The sequence below is a fragment of the Hemiscyllium ocellatum genome, chromosome 26 (genome assembly GCF_020745735.1).
Source record: "Hemiscyllium ocellatum isolate sHemOce1 chromosome 26, sHemOce1.pat.X.cur, whole genome shotgun sequence".
Taxonomy (NCBI): Eukaryota; Metazoa; Chordata; class Chondrichthyes; order Orectolobiformes; family Hemiscylliidae; genus Hemiscyllium; species Hemiscyllium ocellatum.
Genome location: NC_083426.1, coordinates 45,732,079 through 45,754,795, shown reverse-complemented (window position 1 = coordinate 45,754,795; position 22,717 = coordinate 45,732,079). Strand labels below are relative to the sequence as shown.

The following is a 22,717-nucleotide window of genomic DNA, read 5'->3' as shown; positions in this document are numbered from 1 at the left end:
TAAGAGGTACAGTTAGTAAGTTTGCAGATGACACTAAAATTGGAGATGTAGTGGACAGCGAAGAGGGTTACCTCAGATTACAACAGGATCTGGACCAGACGGGCCAATGGGCTGAGAAGTGGCAGATGAAGTTTAATTCGCATAAGTGCGAGGTGCTGCATTTTGAGAAAGCAAATCTTAGCAGGACTTGTACCCTTAATGGTAAGGTCCTAGGGAGTGTTGCTGAACAAAGAGACCTTGGAGTGCAGGTTCATAGCTCCTTGAAAGTGGAGTCACAGGTAGATAGGATAGTGAAGAAGGTGTTTGGTATGCTTTCCTTTATTGATCAGAGTATTGAGTACAGGAGCTGGGAGGTCATGTTGCGGCTGTACAGGACATTGGTTAGGCAACTGTTGGAATATTGTGTGCCATTCTGGTCTCCTTCCATTCGGAAAGATGTTGTGAAACTTGAAAGGCATCTGGATAGGTATATCAATGGAAGGGTTTAGAGAGATATGGGCCAGGTACTGGCACATGGGACTAGATTCATTTAGGATGTCTGGTTGGCATGGATGAGTTGGACCGAAGGGTCTGTTTTCAGTTTTACAAGGATGTTGCTGGGGTTGGAGGATCTGAGCTATAGGGAGAGGCTGAACAGGCTGGGGCTGTTTTCCCTGCAGTGTCATAAGCTAAGGGGTGACCTTTATAGAGGTTTACAAAGTTATGAGGGGCATAAATAGACAAAGTCTTTTCCCTGGGGTGGGGGAGTCCAGAACTAGAGGGCATAGGTTTAGGGTGAGAGGGGAAATATATAAAAGTGACCTAAGGGGCAACTTTTTCACGCAGAGGGTGGTACGTGTATGGAATGAGCTGCCAGAGGATGTGGTGGAGGCTGGTACAATTGCAACATTTAAGAGGCATTTGGATGGGTATATGAATAGGAAGGGTTCGGAGGGATATGGGTGCTGGCAGGTGGGACTAGATTGGGTTGGGATATCTAGTCGGCATGGACAGGTTGGACCAAAGGGTCTGTTTCCATGCTGTACATCTTTATGACATCAGTGCAGAATTATGTTTCCATCTGTAGATTCTTTACCAGTCATTTCTTGTAAGCAAATTTAATATAACGCAAGCCTATTTGCATGTTCGTGATTAACCTAAAGACTCGATTAGTCTGTTCATGCCCAGCATTTCACTCTTAAACCTGAGTAGTCAGTGCAAGCTGATTGTCTAGGAGTTTGTGAATTCCAGTGGCTCCATTTTTCCTTCTCTTTTAGCAAGATGTAATTTGTTTTTTCCTTAGATCAATTTTCTCCCAACCTGTGTAAGGTGCTGACTTCCTGGCACTGTGCAATTTTCTACCTCGCCTATTTTGTTCTTTTTAATGTGTTAATTAAACTGAGCTGACCAGTTTTGCTTGCACAAATGTCTTCATATTGTTTATTCTGCCAGCAAAACAATTGAGTTGTGATCAGGAGTGTAACCAGTGTGAACTTTTTTCGGCTACGTTTATTGGCAAGACAATTGCGAAGCAGACTCGTTGCCAGTGTAATTAGAGTTTTTATGATGTCATTGCCAGTGATGCAGCGTTTGAGATGCCTGCATCAAAGAACATGAACAATAAAATAACTGTTTTACTAATGTTTTAAAGTCAGGTACTGAAATTGCAATTTGCAGACATTGCCCCCCCCAACCCCCCATTGTTGCTGCCCCTTCACTGTCTCACTGTGGACTAATTTCTGTGTTGCCTCACAAGGTGGCAAGTGGGAATGAAGCGTTGAGGGGCCAGGAGCAGAGTTGCTGGGGTATGGTGAGTTGGTTAACAAATAGGGATCACAGTGGAGTGGGCTGCTAAGTAGACCTGTAAGTGAGGTGAGGCTTTGTTAGGTATCATATGGGCAGAGAGGTTTTGGCACTTTGATGTCAGCAGTGCTGACTACCTCTGTCAGTATGGCGATGGGCAGTTTTGTTTTTATTCCTTCTTTTCCTTCCCTTTCCCAGTCTTTAAATCAGGCCAACCCTTAGCCATGTAAGGTTAATTCAAGCTCCCAGTGGAGTTCAAAACAAGACCATGACTTCTGATCTGTAAATTGCAATTTCAAGTTTCAATGCTCTTGCTAACATTTAAAGTTTATCAGTCCAGATGGTGTATTTTGAGAGATTATGGTGGCTTTATTACAGCAGAAAGTACCTGGCAGCTGCTTTGAAATTCGAAATGGAGACTGTTTACTTACTAAACCCATTGCCATTGGGGATAATTAACCTAAATATATAAATGTGTTGTTTCAAGATGTGAATCTGTCTCCTACCAAAATAGGTAGCATATTTAATGCATATTTGTCGTCTTTGTAATTGAATAAATGTGAATCGTTATTGCTGTTTAAGCAATTAAAAGATTGCCTGATGTAAAATGTAAACAGTTCTGAAGAAGGGCCAGGGGACCGGAAACATTAACTCTGCTTTCTCTTCTACAGATGCTGCCAGACTTGCGGAGTTTTTTCAGCAGTTCTGTTTTTATTTCAGAATTCCAGGACCCGCAGTTATTTGTTTTTTGGTAGTTTAAGTACTGTTTGCTTTTACCATCTGAAGCATGAGGGAAACCATTTAGTGAATGTTCTTTTAACAATGCATTACTGAAATTTGGCAGGTCTGTAAGAATTTGTCCAGATTTAGAGCACTAATGGACTGTAAACTGCTGAGCTAGATTATATTTTGAAGCAGCAAGATTGCTAAAGTGTGGAACTGCAGGAGATGGGGGGAGATACTAAACAAATATATTGCATATGCGTTATTGTGGAGAAGGATATGGAGGATAGAGAACGTAGAAATTAAGAGCGACATCTTGAAAACTATCCATTTAAAGAAATGGTGGTGGTGCTAGACATCGTAAAATACATAAAGGTGGGTAAATCCCTAGGACCTGATCAGACATAACCTAGAACTCTGTGGGAAGCTACAGAAGTGATTGCTGGGTCCTTTGCTGAGATAGTTGTATCATTGATAGCCATAAGTGAGATGCTGGAAGACTGGAGGTTGGCTAATGCGGTGCCACTATTTCAGAAAGGTGGTAAGGAAAAGCCAGGAAGCCACAAAATAGTGAGTCTGACATTGGTGGTGGGCAAGTTGTTGGAGGGAATCATAAGGGACAGGATTTACCTGTATATGGAAAGATAAGGAATGATTAGGGATAGTCAGCATGGCTTTTTGCATGGGAAATCATCTCTCATGAAATTGAGTTTTTTGAAGAAGTAACAAAGAAAATTGATTAGGGCAGAGCGATAGATGTGTTCTATATGGACTTTAGTAAGATTTTCAACAAGGTTCCTTATGGTAGACTGATTAGCAAGGTTAGATCTCTTGGAATACAGGGAGAACTAGCCATTTGGATACAGAACTACCTCAAAAGTAGAAAACAGAGGGTGGTGGTGGAGGGTTGTTTTTCAGACTGAAGGCCTGTGACCAGTGGAGTGCTCCAAGGATCAGTGCTGGGTCTACTGCTTTTTGTCATTTATTTAAAAGATTTGGATGTGAACATGGGAGGTATAGTTAATCAGTTTGCAGATGACACCAAAATTGGAGATGTAATGGACAACAAAGAAAGTTAAGTCAGAATACAATGGAATCTTAATTAAATGAGCTAATGGTTAATGAGTGGCAGCTGGTGTTTAATTTTAGGTAAATGTGAGGTGCTGCATTTTGGAAAAGCAAATCAGGGCAGGACTTATACACTTAATGGTAAGGTCTTGGAGAGTGTTGCAGATCAAAGAGACTTTGCAGTACAGGTTCGAGCTGCTTGAAAGTGGAGTCACAGGTAGATAGGATAGTGCAAGAGATGTTTGGTCACTGTGTTGAGTATAAAGAAGTCATGTTGCGGTTGTACAGGACATTGATTAGGCCTCTTTTGGAATACTGCATGCAGTTCAGGTTTCCCTGCTATAGGAAGGCTGTTGTGAAACGTGCAAGGGTTCAGAAAATATTTACAAGGATGTTTCTAGGATTTGAGCTATAGGAAGAGGCTCAATAGGCTGGGGCTGAGGGGTGACCTTAGAGGTTTATAAAATCATGAAGGGCATGGACGGATAAATAGGCAAGGTCTTTTCCCTGGGGTAGGGGAGTCCAAAACTAGAGGGCATAGTTTTAAGGTGAGCGAGCAAATATTTAAAAAGAACCTAAGTAGCAACTTTTCCTTACAGAGCACCTTGCATGCATGAAATGAGTTGCCAGAAAGTGGTAGAGGCTGTTACAATTACAACATTTAAAAAGCATCTGGATAGGTATATCAATGGAAGGGTTTAGAGAGATATGGGCCAAGTGCTGGCACATGGGACTAGATTCATTTAGGATGTCTGGTTGGCATGGATGAGTTGGACCGAAGGGTCTGTTTTCATGCTGTGCATCTCTATGATTCTGTGAACCTTTTGAATAAACTTTTATTGTCTCCCGTCACGCTACATAGTTCAAGAGGCATGGAGCCACAACAAAGCCAACCGATTAAAATGCCACTAGTGTACCGTAGCTAACTAACCATCTTTTATATTCCTATCATCGCTGATAATTAACAAATAACTTTGTTTGATAAATATATTCACACTCTTTCCTTTAAATTGTCTTTCATCAATGGAATCATTTTCCTTTGTAATGTAGGGAGTTGAGGATGCATTTTACACACTGGTACGAGAAATTCGGCAATACAGAATGATAAAACTCAACAGTCAAGATGATAGAAACCAAGGCTGCTTGGGGTTAAAATGCATAATTATGTAATTAGGTAAGTAATACTTGTTTCTCAAGAATTTTGTGCTAAAGCAAACTAATTCCAGTGAAGGTCTGTGCACTGAAGTATTGGTATGTAGTGTTATGTGGAAATTAGAGGGAGAGAATGCATGAATGTGTGAGAGAGGGCAAATAAGGTAGTCAGATGCTGAGCCACCCACCATCCCAAATAAAAAGAACTTCCCCACAAAGGCTGGGTGACAAGAAAATTCAAGTGCAAAGACTGCTTGATTCAGAACCCCACTTTTATATGAATTCCATTATTTAAAGTCTGGTTGAAGATTTGTAGCTCGGGTGTCCGTTGTTGTGGTTCTGTTCGCCGAGCTGGAAGTTTTTGCTGCAAACATTTCGTTCCCTGGCTAGGGAACATCATCAGTGCTATTGGAGCCTCCTGTGAAGCGCTGCTTTGATGTTTCTTCCGGTATTTATAGTGGTTTGTTCTTGCCGCTTCCGGGTGTCAGTTTCAGCTGTAGTAGTTTGTATGTGAATTCCATTGTGTTCAGCTCATACTGTGTTTCCAGAAGAAGAATGCAAGATCAATAGGTGGTTGGTTAGTTCATTTGGCTGGATGACTAGTTTGTAATGCAGAGTGACACCAGCAGCATGGTTTCAATTTCTGTGCCGGCTGAAGTCGCCATGAAGATCCTGCCTTTTCACCTTCGAATCTTGCTGTAGGCATAGTGACCGTCAGCTTAAACTCTTGCCATCATTGTAATGAGAGAGAAGCCTGATGAGATTGTGGTGACTTTACCTTTTACCTTAGTTTGGGAAAATCAAATCAGCACAGGTAGCTATAAAGAAGGATTAATTGTGTGTATTCAGGACAGTTCCCTCAAATACTTTGTTATGGATCCAATTAGGACTCAGGCTATTTTGGATTTGTTAATGTGTAATGAGACTGGTTTAGTAAATGATTTCAAAGTTTAAAAAAAAATCTGTAGGAAACCAGGACCATGATCAACATTTCCTCTAAGCACAGCTACAAGGAGGTTCAGCACAAACTGATGAGCACATTGACACTATTCAGAGCAATGATGTTCAGTTTTGGAAACTGCTGCTGTACACAAACCTGCGGGGTTTCGTAGTTGCTGACCAGTCTAATCCTGAAGCTGCAGACTCTTGCATAGGGCATCTTTGAGGAGGCAGCTGGCTGAAATGCTCTGGATTCTATGCCCTTGTTCTGCAGCTTGTGCTCCACTCAGTAATGCTTGAAGTGGTTGGCACCTTCATGATGCTTCTCCAGTTTATGTATTCTTGGGTAAGTGATTCACACATGTTGGGGATGTTATGTGTGTTTAGGGAAGCTTTTAGGCTGCCCTTGTAGCATTTCCTGTGCCCACCTAGCAATCGTTTGCCAATGCTCAGAGGAAAGCACCTGTTTAGTGAGTCTTGAATGTGGCCTGTTCATCACAGTGCCTTAGTATTGTGAATATTAGTTTGGGAGAGAGTGTTCATGTTGGAATGCTTTTGCTGTCTCTGGATTTGCAGGATTTTGTGAAGCCTGTGCTGGTGATAACTCTCCAGGAATTTGAGATATCTGCTGTATGTTCTTGTTTCTAATGCGCACCAAAGAGTAGGATCCATGGCTGCTCTGTAGATCAAGAGCTTAAGGTTTTAAGGCTATGTTTTAAGGTCTTAAACTTCAAGCACACTTAGACTTCAAGTTCCTCAGGCATCCAAAAGCTGCAGTGGTGCATTGGAGTTGTTGGATTTTATCGTTGATATCTATTCACACTAAAAGAAGGCTCCTGAGATATGTAAATTGATCCTCCTTGTCCAGATGCTCGTATAAAATTTGATGATCGGGGACAGCATTGTGCATGCAGCTCACTGCTGCCGCACAGAGTGTCACTAATGTCCTGGAACCCTGACAGAAGTGGGATGGTCTTGATTCTGGTTTGAAGATGTCTGTGGGTGAGCAGTTTTCTGGTGATACTGTAGATTAGCTTCACTCTGGCAGGGAGCTACAATGAGATGAATTTGAGCTTTGCAACGAGGGAGATGGGGAACGTGAGTGCAATGACATAGCCCTGCTTAATTCTCGTTTATATTTGTATTGGATCTGTGGGGGATCATTTGTGAGGATCACTGCATTCATGTCATTGAGAAGCAGGCAGCCAAATTTGAGTAGGATATGCCATAATCCCTCAGTTGACAGTCAAAGGCTTTTGGAAGATCAAAGAAGGCCCTTTCCAGAGGTTGCTGCTGTCCCCTGCACTTTCCTTGATTTGTTGCGTTCTGAATGTCATGTCCATTTATTGGTTGAACCCACATTGAGAGTCAGGAAAGAGCTGTTCAGCCACCAGGAGGAGCAGTTGAAGATTCTTGTGATGACATTTCCTGTGGCAGACAGTAGGGAAGTCTCCCTCTCACTTCCACAATCGGATCTGTTTCTTTTAATGAAGGTGGTCACAATTAAAGTATCATAGAATCCCTACAGTGTGGGAAAAGACCATTTGGCCCATCAAATCTGCACCAATCCTCCAAAGATCATCTCAACCTCAGCCCCTCACTCTACCTCCATAACCATGCATTTACATAGTGTCATCCACATAAGCCCATCTCTTGACACTATAGGGAAATTTAGCATGACTGATCCACCTAACCTGCGCATATTTGGAAGTCTGAGATCTCTGAGTATGCTCCCTTCCTTTCAGACAAGGCCAATGACAACGTGATTCATGTCAAGAGTATCTCTCTATCGTATTTTAATATTTCAACAGGGATTCCATTTGTGCCAGAGGCCTTGTTGGTTCTCAGCTGTCAGATGGCATTTCTGATCTCTCAGAAGGTTGGAGGCACCACCTGGAATGACAGTGGGTACTGTGTTTGAGATTGCTTTCAGAGTATTTGTTTTCGAAAGCTGCATCTTTGTTGAGATGGTCCTCTAAGTTCTGTGTCCAGAGGTGTTGACTGCTTCTTCGTCATTGAGTGACTCTCAGTGGAGTCGGTCCCTGCATACTTGGACTGTAGATGGTTTTGATTGTACTGAAGAAACCACTCCTGTTGTGGTTGTTGGCGATTTGCTGAATCTGCTGCACTCTTTCCACACATCATCTAATCTTTAGGTCATGATATTTGTTGAAGGCTGAGGTGCAACTGCCACAGACCTGATTTCCCCCTCAGCTTTGGAGCTGCTAATTCAGGAACCCTTTGCATTTGCTGTTTAGCAGTTCGAGAATCTCCTGAACATCCTTGTCAAACTCGTTTTAATGTTTCCTGTTGAGAGCCTGAGTGTCTCATTGTGCATGGTGGCTTTTAACACGGATAAGGTACTGCAGAGACTCTGTGGCTGTGGCATGTTGGTCATTGCCAGATTGGCTGTGAGACACCGACTGAATAAGCCTTGCTTTTGAGGGTTATTCAGTCCAGAAATGTTGATTCTACTGCAACAGAATCTTTACTGCCCCTGCCAGTTGGGGCTATATCAATGGAAGTACTAGAGCAGATTAATCGGTGGTTAGTCCAGCAGTTGTTGACTCTGGGAATGGCATAGGTGATGCAGATATCTCTGCTTTTCTTTGCTTGGATATAGAAGATAGAACATAGAACATAGAATACAGAGCAATATTGCACTGTACAGGTCCTTCAGTCCTTGATGTTGTGCCAACCTTTTATCTTACTCTAAGATCAAACTAACCTGCATACCCTACATTTTACTATCATCCATGTACCTATTCTAGTGTTGCTTAAATGTCCCTAATGTACAGAGGAACCTTGATTATCAGGCATTTGATTATCCGAATATTGGGTTATCAGGCAAGCTTGCAGAGTTCTGATGCTTGGCTGAGCTACATTATCCAGCATTCGATTATCCGGAATTCGATTTACCAAATGAAATACTCCCGTCCGTGTGTTTCAGGTAATCGATGTTCCTCTGTAGCTGACTCTACAACCACCGCTGGCAGTGCATTTCACGCACTCATCACTCTCTGTGTAAAGAACAGACCTCTGACATCTCCCTTAATTTTAAGGTGATTGGAGGTAGATTTATGTCTCCTCATGATAGCCCATTTCCACCATTGGGAAAACATTGCTCACTATATCTATTCCTCTCATCATCTTATATACCACTATCAAGTCACCTCTCGTCCTCCACTCCAATGAGAAAAGCCCTTGCTCCCTCAACCTTTCTTCATAAGACATGCCCTCCAGTCCAGACAGCGTCCTGGTAAATCTCTGCACCCTCTCTAAAGCTTCCACATCCTTTCTGCAAATGTGTTGCTGGTCAAAGCACAGCAGGCCAGGCAGCATCTCAGGAATAGAGAATTCGACGTTTCGAGGTCTAGCCAGAGCTTTAGAGCTGCAGCATGATTTTGCGGCTTGTAAACTCAGTCCCCCTGCTAATGGAAGCCAGCACACCATACGCCTCCTTAATCCTATCAACTTGGATGGCAACTTTGAGGGATCTATAGAAATGGGCCTCAACATCCCTCTGTTCCTTCACACTGTCAAGAATCCTGTCTTTAACCCTGTAATCTGCATTCAAATTTGACCTTCCAAGATGAATCACTTTGCACTTATCTAGGTTGAACTCAATTTGCCATGTCTGAGCCCAGGTCTGCATCCTGTCAATGTCCCGTTGTAACCTACAGCAGCCCTTCACACTATCCACAACTCCTCCAACCTTTGTGTCATCGGCAAACTTACTAACCCACCCTTCCATTTCCTCATCCAAGTCATTTTTATAAACCAAAAAGAGCAGAGGTCCCAGAACAGATTCCTGGAACACCATTGGTAACTGAGCTCCAGGGTGAATACTTAGCATCTACTACCACCCTCTGTCATCTGTGGGCCATAATGTTATGGTCTATTAGGTGATAGTGCTCAGAGCAGGAGTGTTGACCTGCCTTCTGGTCATTGCAGAAGAGAATGTTTGCTATGACAAGGTCATGTTTGTGAACCTCCTGATTCTGGCATTGATATGCAGAGGAGAATCAAATTCTAAAGAATTTGAAACTGGACGTGAAACGTTAACTCTGCTTTCTGTCCACAGTTGCTGCCAGACCTGAGTTTTTCCAGCAATTTCTGCTTTTGTTACCATTTCTATGGGATCTTATTAGTTATAAGAAAGAAGCTGGTGGGACAGAGTCATAGAGCCATTCAGCATAGAAATAGGCCATTCATGTTTATGCCGATCAACAAACACCAAGCTATATTTAGCCTATTTACCTGACTTGGTCCATGGCCTACTGTGACCTGGCTTTTAAAGTACTCGTTGAGAGCACCTGCTTACACTATCCTCTCAGACAGCACATTCCATGTTTTTAACCACCCTCTGAGTGAAAATATTTTTCTCTGATTTCATCTAAACTGCTTATTCTCGCTCATCTACCACTGCTGCATATCTTCAAATTCAGGACCTCAGTGCAGAATTTGTAGTCAGGGCTTCTTCAAAGGACCAAAAACTGAAAGTAAAAAAAACCTTGTTATTCAACAATTTTTGCACCTTTCTTCCAATTTGCAAATTATTTTAATTGCTTTAAATATGATGAAGCATGATGGGTTAAAATGATGTGTTGAGTAGAAGCAATGGACCGATGTCCATTATGCAGCAAGTTGGTTATTCAATTCTGTTACTATTAGCATGACTGAATAGAGTGAGTTAATTTGTGGACCATGGATGTCACTGGCTAAGCCAGCATTTATTAGCCATCCCTACTTGTCCAGAGGACAGTTAAGTCAGCCATATTGCTGTAGATCTGGAGTTAATATAGGTCAGACCAGGTAAGGACCATAGCTTTCTTTCCCTAACAGATGTTACTGAACCTGATTGTTGTAAAAACTAATAGACAGCAAATCTCTGGGTCAAGTACATTAGCACCATCTGAACCCGCAGTCCACTCTGACCCAGAAGCAGCACATGAGAGTTGTCAGTGTGTCCACCCCAATACTTGATACAATGGATGACTTCTTACATATGGTGTTCTTATGGTTTGCCATTCCAGAAGAATCCATAACTGCATCTTGTTATTTAAGCTGGCCTCTTCCTGCGAGTCATGTCTCACTTGGGACAGTGATGTCCATGTTGTAGTACCAGGCATCCTGGGCTATGAAGGCAGTACAACGTTCAGGTCTATTGTTGAAGTTGTTCATAAGAGCTTTGACGTTCAACTCTTGAAATTAATTTGGGTAGGTGGGGGAGGACTAATTGAGGTGGAATTTGCCTGTGCGTGAATTCTTCTAACTAACCACCATGCACTCCCAGTGGAGTGAAGTCTTGACCAAATGGCAAATTGTCTGACCCAACTCTGAGGCACCCTATGATGTCTTTTGTGCTATCACCCGTCAACATTTAAGACTGCAAGTTAAAAAGCTATTCAAGAAAGTAGTGCTGACTCTCAGAAAAGATAAATGCCAGTAAGGAACAAGGATTCTAGGAAGGTGATAAACTAACCATGGTTAACCCAGGAAGCTAAGTGTTCTCCTTCAATTCTGTACTAATACAGATTTCCTTCAGTTCCTCCTCCTAAACCATGTTGCCTATCGTTTCTTGTACATTATTCGTGCTGCCTTTTGTGAAGTCACAAGTGAAGTATCAACTTACAGTCAGAAATGGGAATTTATAATAGGAAGTAAGGGACTTCATGCATTTTCACCAACCTTTCCTTTACAAACTTATATAAACTTTCAGTCAGTTCTTATATTGTCTGCAAGCTTACTCTCATACCCAATTTTCCCTTCCTTAATCAATCACTTTGTCCTCCTTTGACCTCTAAACTGTTTCCAAACCTCACGATAGTTGTTTTTTCTTGCCAACTTATATGCTTTTTTTTGCATCTAAGACTACTCCAAGCTTCCCTCATAAGCCATTGTTTACCGCTGTTCTCTTTGCACTCTTGTGCTAGACAGGAATAAACAATTTTTGTTGTTCACCTGTTTGCTATTGCCAATCCACTGTTACTGTCAGTGACATTTCCAAATTCTTCATAACCAATTCACACCACTTATACCATTGTAGTTTCTCTTAAGTTGATTCAGGACCCTGGTCTCGGAATCACCTACCTCAATCTCCACCTTGATGAATTCCAGCACATTATGGTTGGTCATCCCCAAGTTGCCTGAAACCACATTACCAATAAATCCTTTCTCATTGCAAAATACCAAGTCTGAGGTAGTCTGTTTTCTGGTTGGTCCCTCATTGTATTGGTCCAGAGAACCATCCTGCACAGACTCCAGAATTCCTGCAGTATCATGACTAATTTGATTTGCCCAATCCATATGTAGATTAAAGGTACCCATGATTTCAGATGTTCCTTTACAACACGCATCTCTAATTTCCTATTTAATGCCATTCCCAACATCCTACAGTTTGGCAGCGTATATACCATCCCCGGTAATGTTGTTTTGCTTTTTGTATTTCTCAATTCTACCCACACAGATTGTATGTTGTCTGACCTACTATCATTCCTCAGTATTATATTTATTCCCTCTTTAAGCAGTGATGCAACTCCATCACTTTTTCTTTTCTGTCCTTTGTAAATACTGATTACCCCTGGATGTTCACTTCCCATCCTTGGTCACTCTGCAACCATGTCTCTTTAACCCTAACTATATTATACCCATTTACATTTTATGCATGATTTTGAATGCTCTATGCATTCAGGCACAAAGCCGTAAGTCATATCTTGTTAACATTCCTTGTCCCGTTCCCATTTTCTTTTACTTTGCCTTGGTTGATTCTAGCCTTTAATTCTGCTGTCTATCATTTCTCTTATTCCTTCTTCTGTCTTGTTCTTATCCTTCATTCCCCTTACCCTAACTCCTTGAATAGCTTCCCATAGAACTACCAGTTTAGCTTAAATGCCCCCTCCATGCGCAACCACCCCCCAACCATTCTAGCAAGTACCCCGCTAGACCATTAATCCTGATTCTGCACAGGCATAACCCATCCAGTTTGTAATGACCTTATCTCTCCCAGAGCTGGTACCAGTCCCCCAGGACTCTAAAACCATACCCCATCATCATTTCTTTAGCCACCTGTTCATCCAATACGTCTTGCTATTGCTACTCTGACTGGCACATGGCACTAATATTAATCCTGAGATTGCTACCTTTTTGAAGTTCTACTTGTAACCAGAAAAAGACCTAACCATTCCGCTTACAGTTGAATCCCCTATAGCCATTGTATTTCTACATTTTTTGCTCTTTCCCTGTGCAGCAGAGCCAGTAGTGGTGCTATGAATTTGGTTGTTGCACTTTTTCCCCAAGAGGCTATTTCCCCTCAACAGTACCCAAAGTAGTATATCTATTTTTAAGGGAAATTGCTGCAGGGATTTTTACACTGCCTGCCTCATCCTCTTAGTCTGCCTAGTGGTCACCCATTCCTTTTCTGCCTGTGCAGTCTTAGTCTGTGGTATGGCCATTTCTCTGTACGTGCTATCCACGATTCTCTCAGCCTCCAGATGTTCCATCGTGTCACCTGACACCACTCCAGCTCTGAAACCTGAGCGTCCAGGAGTTGAAGCTGAGATGCTTCCCTCACGTGTACTGGTCGCCCATGTAGAACAGATCTATACAATGTAATAAAGATTAAGCAGAAGATTGGCAAAGTTTTAAAAATCTACAAAATAATCAAAAAAAATCAGAGAAAATAAACTTTGGGTAAACTAGCAAGTAATATCAAAGCAGACAACATAAGCTTGAACTATCTAAAAAGAGAGAAACCAAAGTGAATAAAGGCCTCTCGGAAAGAACCTAGGAAAATAATAGGCAACCAAGAAACAGCAATGAATTTGAATAAATACTTTGCATCAGTCTTCACTAGTGAAGACACTGATAGCATTCCCAAAATACTAAATCAAGGGATAAAAGTGAGAGAGGAAATAAATACAATAATTATCCCAGAGAAAAAGTATGAGGGAAACTAATGGAGTTAAAGACTGATAAGTCACCTGGAGATGATGAGATACATCCTAGGATATCGAAGGAAGTAATAACAGATATAGTGGATGCAAGGTGATAGTGGAAAGTAAAGATTATAAGAAAATATGATCTAATTGAATGTTTGAGCAGACTTGAATGGCTTACTTCTCCTACATGTTCTAGTCACTGTCTCTTCCTATTGTACTTTGATTATCATTACTCGTATCCATTAAATGTACTATTATCTTGTCCTCTGGTCCCAGCATGATCCAGGTGAAGCTATCCTAATCAATTTCTTCTTGTCCCAGTACTAGTGTCAATGCCTCATAAATCAAAACCCATTTTCCCATAACAACCTTTGAATCGTGAATTTGATTCTTTGATGTTTCCCTCTTCTGTCTTGCTTAATAGTGCCTTTAATATGTTGTTTTCTTTTAGTTGTTTTTCTAAATGTAACTCTGATCCTCCTTCTGTTCAATCCCATTTCGTGCTTATTTTATAAGGTTCTATGGCAGTGTTCTCCAAACTTTGAGGAGTAGGGGAAGGAGAAGAATGAGAGTCAGATTAACGAGACCAAGGGACAGGGGAGAGAGAACATGAGAGAGCATGGTGGCACGGTGGGGTTGTGTGTAGCATTGATTACTTGAATCTCACCACCTCAGACTTTCAGCTTGTAGCCCACTTGTAGTACCATCTTTTGTCTTATTAGTCTTATTAAAGATGATGATGCTTCCCAGGCCATAGTGACAAAGAATGAAAGACTGTTAGAAATTGAAGTATTAGACAAGCTTTTGGTACTTGAAGTTGAGACAGATTTAATGAGATACATGCAAGCACACGGAAACAAGTGATGGTGAAAATGATGAGACACTTCATAATCTTTCAATCTTGCATAGACTGATGTGCTACTGGAGAATTGCAACCATTATACTCTTAATTCAAAAAAGGATATGATGAGGGGAAGCAGCGGCCTAGTAGTATTGTTGGATTCTTAATCCAGAGATCAGGCTAATATTCTGAGGACCAGTGTTTGAATCCCTCTATGGCAGACAGTGGAATTTGAATTCAGTGGCAATCTGGAATTAAAAGGCTAATGACCTTGAATCCATTGCTAATTGTTGGAAAGACATTTCTGGTTCACCAATGTCCTTTAGGGAAGGAAACTACCATTCTTGCTGGTCTGGCCTATGTGATTTCACATCCACAGCAATGTGGTTAACTCTGAACTGGCGTGTGGACAGTTAGGGAAGGGCAATGTCTCCCTCTTCCCATGAATGAATGAAAGTAAATATAGGCTCAGCAATTACAAACCAGTCAATTTGACTTTGGTTTTGGGAAAACCTCTAGAAATAATTAATGATAGAATTAGTAATCATATGGGCAATATAGATTACCTAATGGAAAATCACGTCTAACTAACCTGTTGGAGTTCTTTTGAACAGGTATCAAAGAGGGTTGATGAAGTGCAAACTTCCAAAATGCATTTGGTACACTGCCACATACCAGTCTTGTGCAGAGTTAGAGCTCATAGGTGAGGTGATACAATTTAGCAGAAGGAATATGGCAAGGTATTATAAAATAAAGGTTACTGCTGTAGAGTGTGCGCGGAAGCACAGAGATCTGGATGTGTATGTCCATGATGCGTTAATGTGAGTACAGGTGGAGAGCAGTTAATAAAACATGCAGTATCTTGTGCTTTTTTGATAGAGGCTGAACTTGTGTAAGGCATTGAAGAGAGTGCACAGTGGTTCTAGGAATGAGAAACTTCAGTTATAAAGACAAATTATAGAAGTTGTTTGCATAGGAAAAGAGGATATTCCACTCAAGTTTTCAAAATCATGAAAGGCCTGGGTGGAATGGAAGGATCAAACATGAGAGCGCGCAGATTTAAAGTAGTTTTCAAAAGAAGCAAATGGGATGCGAGAAAACCTGTTGCACACGCTAAATAGTTGGTGTCTGGAATGCACTGACCAGAAGTGCAGTAGAAGCAGGTTCAATTGAGGCAAAGGAGAACGTGTCAGATGATTACATGAATAGAAACACTGAATGTTTACAGGGCAATGGCAGGCAAATGACACTAATTCATAATGCTCGTTTGGAGAACCAGTGCAAACATGATGAGGCAAGTGGCCTCCTTTTGTAATTGTGAGTAAAAAATGAGGTCTGCAGATGCTGGAGATCACAGCTGCAAATGTGTTGCTGGTCAAAGCACAGCAGGCCAGGCAGCATCTCAGGAATAGAGAATTCGACGTTTCGAGCATAAGCCCTTCATCAGGAATAAGAGAGAGAGAGCCAAGCAGGCTAAGATAAAAGGTAGGGAGGAGGGACTAGGGAGAGGGGCGATGGAGGAGATGACCTGGGGGGTGCAGTGAGAGAGGGACTCACTGAAATCCTTGTAGAGGGAGGAAGAGAGCTTCTTCAAGGAAGGCATCCTTGTAAGAGGATTCGCAGTAGGTTAAAATCTTCGAGTAAAAAATGAGGTCTGCAGATGCTGGAGATCACAGCTGCAAATGTGTTGCTGGTCAAAGCACAGCAGGCCAGGCAGCATCTCAGGAATAGAGAATTCCTTTTGTAATTGTGATTACCTGCCTGAAGGTATAGAATGTCCAGTAGACTTACGTGATGTAAGAATTTTGATCTCACATGGTTCCTCAAGATAGGTGAAGTGTCTTGACGTGTCTCCAATTGCTGTAGTTCAAACTTGGAAGGGGCAACTGGAGTCACTGTAGAGCATGAGAGTTTCCCGAATCATGCATTTCACAGGTTGGTTACCCACAGGTGGCGAGGTCAACATAGGTGGCTGGCCACCTGGAAGAGTAGAGAAGGGCTGGTAGTAGTCTTTGGGCAGTGTTGCCACTCAAACAGATACTCAATGTTAATGATTGCTGGGGTGGTGATACTCTGATGAAATGCATGTCAGACCCTGGTAACAATGGAAGGGGATTCTACTGGAAGAAAAAGCAAGTCAAAATATAATTACAGGCGATTCTATTGTTAAGGGGACAAACAAGCATCTCTGTAACCATCATTGAGAGTTCTGTTGCTTCCCTGGTGCCAATGTAAAGGAGAGATTTGAATTAACTCAGAACCTGCACAGACCATGCTTGACTCATTTCATTTCATTTTTTGATGAAGTAATAGGGAAAGTTGTTGAAGGGAATGTAAAGGATGTTGCTTATATGAATTCTAAAAGGTTTGACACAGTACTCCATAAAATGTTGGTTAACAAAAATTAAGGCTGATCCAGTAGGAAGGTTGTTGTGCAATTGAATAAAATATTGATTTCAGCAAAGGAAGCAGCAAGTTGTGGTAGATGGATTTTATTTGGAATGGACAAAGGCAAATGGTGCTACTTCCAAATGGTAAAAGCTAACCACTTGCTTTTTTGCTGTATACAAGTGATTGAAATTTAGAATACAGAGTCAAATTTCCCAATGTTAACAAACACGGAAGAGTAAAAAGTGAGGTCTGCAGATGCTGGAGATCAGAGCTGAAAATGTGTTGCTGGTTAAAGCGCAGCAGGTCAGGCAGCATCCAAGGAACAGGAAATTCGGCGTTTCGGGCAAGGGCTTATGCCCGAAACATCGAATTTCCTGTTCCTTGGATGCTGCCTGACCTGCTGCGCTTTAACCAGCAACACATTTTCAGCAAACACGGAAGAGTGTCAAACAGTGATCGTAATATGGATTGCCTGCGAAAGGATACTGGCTGGCATAGTTGGTAAAACGTGAAACTTAGTATGGACAAGTGCAGTGATGCCATTTGGAAGAAAAGATGGAAAGAGGCAATGCAGATTGGCTCAATTCTTTTCTAAGCAAAGTGTGCAGTAATGGAAGAATTTGGGGTTACATGTGCATCATCAGACTCTGTGCAACTCCTATACCATAAATGACAACATGATATTAAGAATTTATTTCAGTTTATCTCATGATAGCCACAATGAAATGTTGAGCTGAAAACAGTTTATTGTAATGTAAGGATCACTATTTCAAATGTATCTTTGTTTATTTCCTGCAGGATATATTGGATGCCTCTACATAGCAGTCTGTGAAAAATATGCAAACAGAATCTGAGCAAAGATGGGGAAAAAGAACAAGACGAACAGTCTTTCATGTGAAATTGCAGACCATACCTACCCCTTTTCTCTTATCAAAATGTGTGACATGTAGAATAGGTTTACTAGGTACAGATGCACTCGCTCATTCTCTTTCTATACATTACACTAAATTTACTGGATTTCATTTTTATAGTACACTAACCAAATTATGTGGGGTATAGTAATCAGACTGAGATACATAATAGTCTGATAAAATTGAGTTTTTTTTAATGTAAAGTGCCTGTTTACTGCAACAACAAAGATTCCAGTTGTTTTGGACCTTCGTGCTAACTTAAAATGCCTACTTCTGCCAAACAGATTTAAAATGTGTAAGTATTGTATCAATATTACAGTATTGTAGACATTTCGAGATCCGCTTGGCAATCTATGGGTACAGTTCCTGTGGGCATTCACCCCAAGCATTAAGGAGCAATACCAAATTAGTGAAATTGTGTAACTGTGAAACCAATAAGTGCAAACTTGTTGAAATGCAGTTACTTACTTCAGATCAATGGCTGGGTAACCACTTCAATCTGTCTAGAAAGTTAAAGTGGTTATGCCACAACAGTATGAAGGGCATATTCTTATGTGTGTTATCTCCCTTGTTAAACCCAAAGCAAATAGTTGGATGCCTATGATCCTGACTTGGGAATCATTGATAATATTTCTAACAAATTTCTGTTTTTCAGTTTTTCTGCTGTTTGTGCACAATTAAGAAAATTTTACCTGTTGGGCCAATAACTGGACTGGGATTCATTCAGACTAAATAGGAAGCTTAGCAGTTCCTCAATCAGTGCAGCGAGGTTCTTAAGCTGTTCTTAAAATAAGTTCTTTTTTTTTTAAAAAAACAAACCTGATCAGCACTGTGTTCAGTACGTTTGTGGCTGGTTCCTAATTGTAGTGATTTTCATCAGCCCTTAGTCCAAATAGGTTTGGAGTACATTTTCAACACCCATTCTCACTAAAAGGCACACAAGGCTGAGATCAATTAAGAGTATTAATGGGGAGTGAAGGGGAGTGACCTGTGTGGCTTTATTTTCCCGTGTGCCTTACCTGATCTGGGAGTGTTTGTTTTCTGTTTACAGTGCAGCCAATCCTTACATTGCCAGGCAGCATTATCCATGTAGACACATTATCCATTTCAGGCCTATATAACATTGTTTTGTTAATATGATTTGATGTCCACTGTACAACAACTGGAAACCTTTAAAAGCAAAATTATTGGAAACACTAGCCTTTGTGCAGAAGCATTTCAGTAGCATTTCAAAAGAAAAAGAATTTGAGTCTTGAGTTTTATTTTTTGGCCAGAGGGAACCACAATGCTATTTTTAAAACTAACAAATGAATGATATTTCAGGTCTGTTAAATTTCCTGAACTCCTCTTCACAACCAGAAAACAAAATCAAGATTTAAAATAGTGTTTGGTATGTAACACTGCTTGATTTAGAATTTGGAGCTTGTATCTTTTAACAAGCTATTAAAGTATAAAGTAGCTTGAGGAAGATTTTCCAGATAAATCAATTTAAATATTAATAACATCAAGACCAAAGCAGCTGCATGAAGTTAGATAATGTGTCCTAAAATGTGAGATAGTAATGAGTAACTCCCCGAGTTAAACAATGTGCAATGATGAGCATAAGATGTACCAAAAGAACATACTTTTTTAATATCCTAGGGCGTATTCTTCTGTCATACATGGCTCTGCACCCTTTACTGTACATTGAAGGCCAAATTGCACTTCCCATATTTAAAATTCTTAGCTTTCCATTTTAAGAAGGAAAATCTAATAAGTAATTCATGCTTGTTTACAGCCTGTTCTGTTTTAGTTTATTGTCAGTATTACCAACCCATGTCAGCACATCTCAATATGCTGATGTTTCTTGGGAACATCAAGACCCATTTGTAGAAAGCTTCAGAAATTGGGAAGATTACATCTCATGCAGATTTGTGTACCACGTTTACAGCATTGAACTCATTCACTCCTAAATACATCAAGCCCTCAGACCAGTTCTGCCAGAAAATTAGATCATTATTGGTGTAGCATATTCTGGAGGCTTTGAGTATTGGCAAATTGAACCTGACATTCTGCATCTATTGATAATGCCTATTAACTGAAAAGGACTTAAATCCAATTTTGCTTTGCTGAGATATGATTGAATGATGGTCACGTCTTGACCTAGGTCTTGCAAGCATTTTTCCTTTATTCTCATTTATGTCTCCCCATGATGTTAAACTTTAAAGTCAGCCTCAAAAGAGTTTGATTTACTGGAAGTTCAAGCTATGTAATTGCTGACTTGGAGTTTGAATTTGTTTATTTTCAGTGCTCTCATACTTGTAGATGTGGCATCCCCCAAGGTATGTGTGGATAACAATTTGTTCTTCAGTCTCCTTGCTGCTATAGCCTGCACCTCTTTCATAATGTTCAGGAACTCCATGGGCAGTCCAAATGAAGCTCATCACTGTGGCTTCCTGTTAACAGACTGGGGCATTCTTTCCACTTCTTTTTCTACTCTTCTCTGAAAGCTTAGTTGTCATAGGTTGACATTCTCAATAAGCTGAAAAGAACAAACTACTAAGTTGTGCATTACAGACCAAGAGCAATGCAGCAATCACAAAACGCGTGGTCAGTGTCAATATCATTATTTGGCTGACTAAACAAGCTGCAAGCTGAATAGGTCAGAAATTCCAATGTAGATTTGTTTCTCTAGTGTTATTTATTGCATGGCAGCCATGAATTATCAGATTTATGCAGCTCTCTCACAGAATTAATATGTTGAAGTTCTGAAAAAAAAGACTCTACCTCCTACAGTCAGATTCAAGAACTGTATGTTCCACAAAATGCTGCAAATAGTCGTGCTGTTTTTTTGCTACGTGATATAAACCCCTCTGCCAGAACGCTAGTAAATCAGACATTATCTTTTTAAACTCCATTGGTTTAATTGCAAGTTAATCTGAATTTTTCACTTTGTAAACACATTGGTATACATACAGTTGCGAGAATGATTTTGTTTAATGTTGACATGCTTTTCCAGTTTTGTTCAGTGGTCCAAATCATTCTGTTGAAGTTGATGTCATTTTCTGATGGAGTTAAAGTATTAGCATTCGTGTAACGGCAGGGGTTTTGGTTTGCATTTATCAAAGCATTTGCTACAGTTTCAGACTGATAGCCATTTATTACAGTTGTATTAAGACTCTGAGACACAGCATCTTTTTTGCATTTCAGTTTTCAGGAGTAGGGACTTTTATTTTCACTACTGAATGCTGTTTGTAGATGGAAAATAATGTTTTCTGTCTAATATCATCATATTTCCTGCCAAATCTATTGCTTTGTATTTGGAACTTCAGTTAACAAATGTCATGTATTAATAATGTATGGTTAATCAGTATAATTGAAAAGATGTACGTTTTACCCTGTTTTGATATTGTATTTGTATTCAATGTTCAATTCTCCCAGAGTTGTGATTCTCTTAGTTAATTTCGTAGTCATCTCCAAACTAAGATTTCAATGTGTTGATAAACTGTTAATGTTTGTACTAGACAAATTTGATACCATTATTTTGACATATTCTTAATGTGTTAAGTTTTTAGAATGAGATCTGCTGATCTAAATTCCTCCACTGCTTCCCCATACCCCTTCACTACCCTCAAATTCACATCCTCAAGAAAAGATGCTGTCTGTCTTGGGCTTCTACATAGTGGAATGGAATGCTTTTTCATTCTTGGCATGTGCAGAAGATTCAGTTTATCATGGAAGTTGCTCTGGGGCAATGCATTTGTGATGCACTAAATGAGCATGCTCAATGTATTGAGATTCAGGTAAAAAGTAGTGTAACAAATTGAGTGATAAAAACAGACTGTAACAATTTCTGTGGTTTTGCAGAAAGGCATTGCTTATGGGAACACTCAAATTGCACAAATAGATTTTTATTAATAACCCTATGAGGAATTGAGATTTGTATGATGTAATTTTGGAAGTATGTATTGTTTCTTTGAGCAAACACTCTTCACTTTTGTTTTTATATGTACAGTAGTTAGTGTCATTTTCATATTCTAGAGAAGTATTGTGTACCTGTTTTGATATTAGAGTGCAGGTTAATAAGTTTTGTAAAACTTTTGGTTTGTAAAACCATGAACTAATCTTGCACTGATTATCTCTCTTCCTGTCATTCCCGTATTCGCAGTCTACAACAGCAATGAGGATATGGTCACTTACGCTGGATAAAATTATTTGTTTTTAGTTTTAACTATCATGCTGTAAAAGATCCAGCAAATTACCGAATTGGTCTTCATTCTCACCACTTTCTCTCTGCCCTTCCTTATATGCATATGCGCACACAATTTGCCAAAAAAAAGGGCAGTAATTGTGACTGAGACTTTCTAATGAGCTGGGCCAAATTGGAACATATCCCAGTTTTGTTTTCTTGTTTCATATATCCCAGATTCAAGCATTTGGCATTGTTCAAAGTGATGAAAAGAAATATTTGAGTGTTCCCTGAACTGTATATACTACATTTTCCCCCTTTTTGGTAACTACAAAGTATGTCTTGTTAATTCAAGTGCTGGTTTGCTTTCATGATTGTGAAAATGGCTAGCTGAAAGTATATTTTTGCATGATGTAACTGCTTTTTCCCCACGAAAATGTTGACGCTTTTGTAAATAATATTGTCTTTTAAACTGGGAAACTTTCTGTAAATGAAAGGAATTTCTCTTGAGCTCTGGGACAAAAGGACTAGAAAATATACAAAGCACTGGTGACCTTTGATTTCTACGGTCGTTTCTCCTGCATGCAGGAACATTCACCATGAGCCATTTTGTGTATTCAATGCAGTGAGACAATAAAAGAGAACCTATTCTGTAGATGACTATTGTTTTGGGTTTTTTCACCATATGTTGATTTATTTTGGTTACAGCATTAAAAAAGCCAGATTCTAAAAGGCCTTCAAAATTCATATGTCCTGACAGCTGCTTCTCTTCCAATTTGTTTCAAACTCCTGCATCATTTCT

At 40.2% G+C, this 22,717-nt stretch overlaps 1 protein-coding gene across 2 annotated transcripts in view; it reads left to right on the top strand.

Annotated features, from left to right (window-relative positions):
• nras (NRAS proto-oncogene, GTPase) overlaps positions 1 to 22,570 on the top strand; it is a 117,871-nt gene extending 95,301 nt beyond the window's left edge. For both annotated transcript variants that reach the window (XM_060845578.1, XM_060845577.1), the window contains exons 5-6: positions 4,624 to 4,747; positions 17,635 to 22,570. In XM_060845578.1, coding sequence (XP_060701561.1) covers positions 4,624 to 4,743 — 120 coding nt within the window. In that variant the 3' untranslated portion in view covers positions 4,744 to 4,747; positions 17,635 to 22,570. The remainder of the gene's footprint in view (positions 1 to 4,623; positions 4,748 to 17,634) is intronic.
• The last annotated feature ends 147 nt before the right edge of the window (positions 22,571 to 22,717 follow it).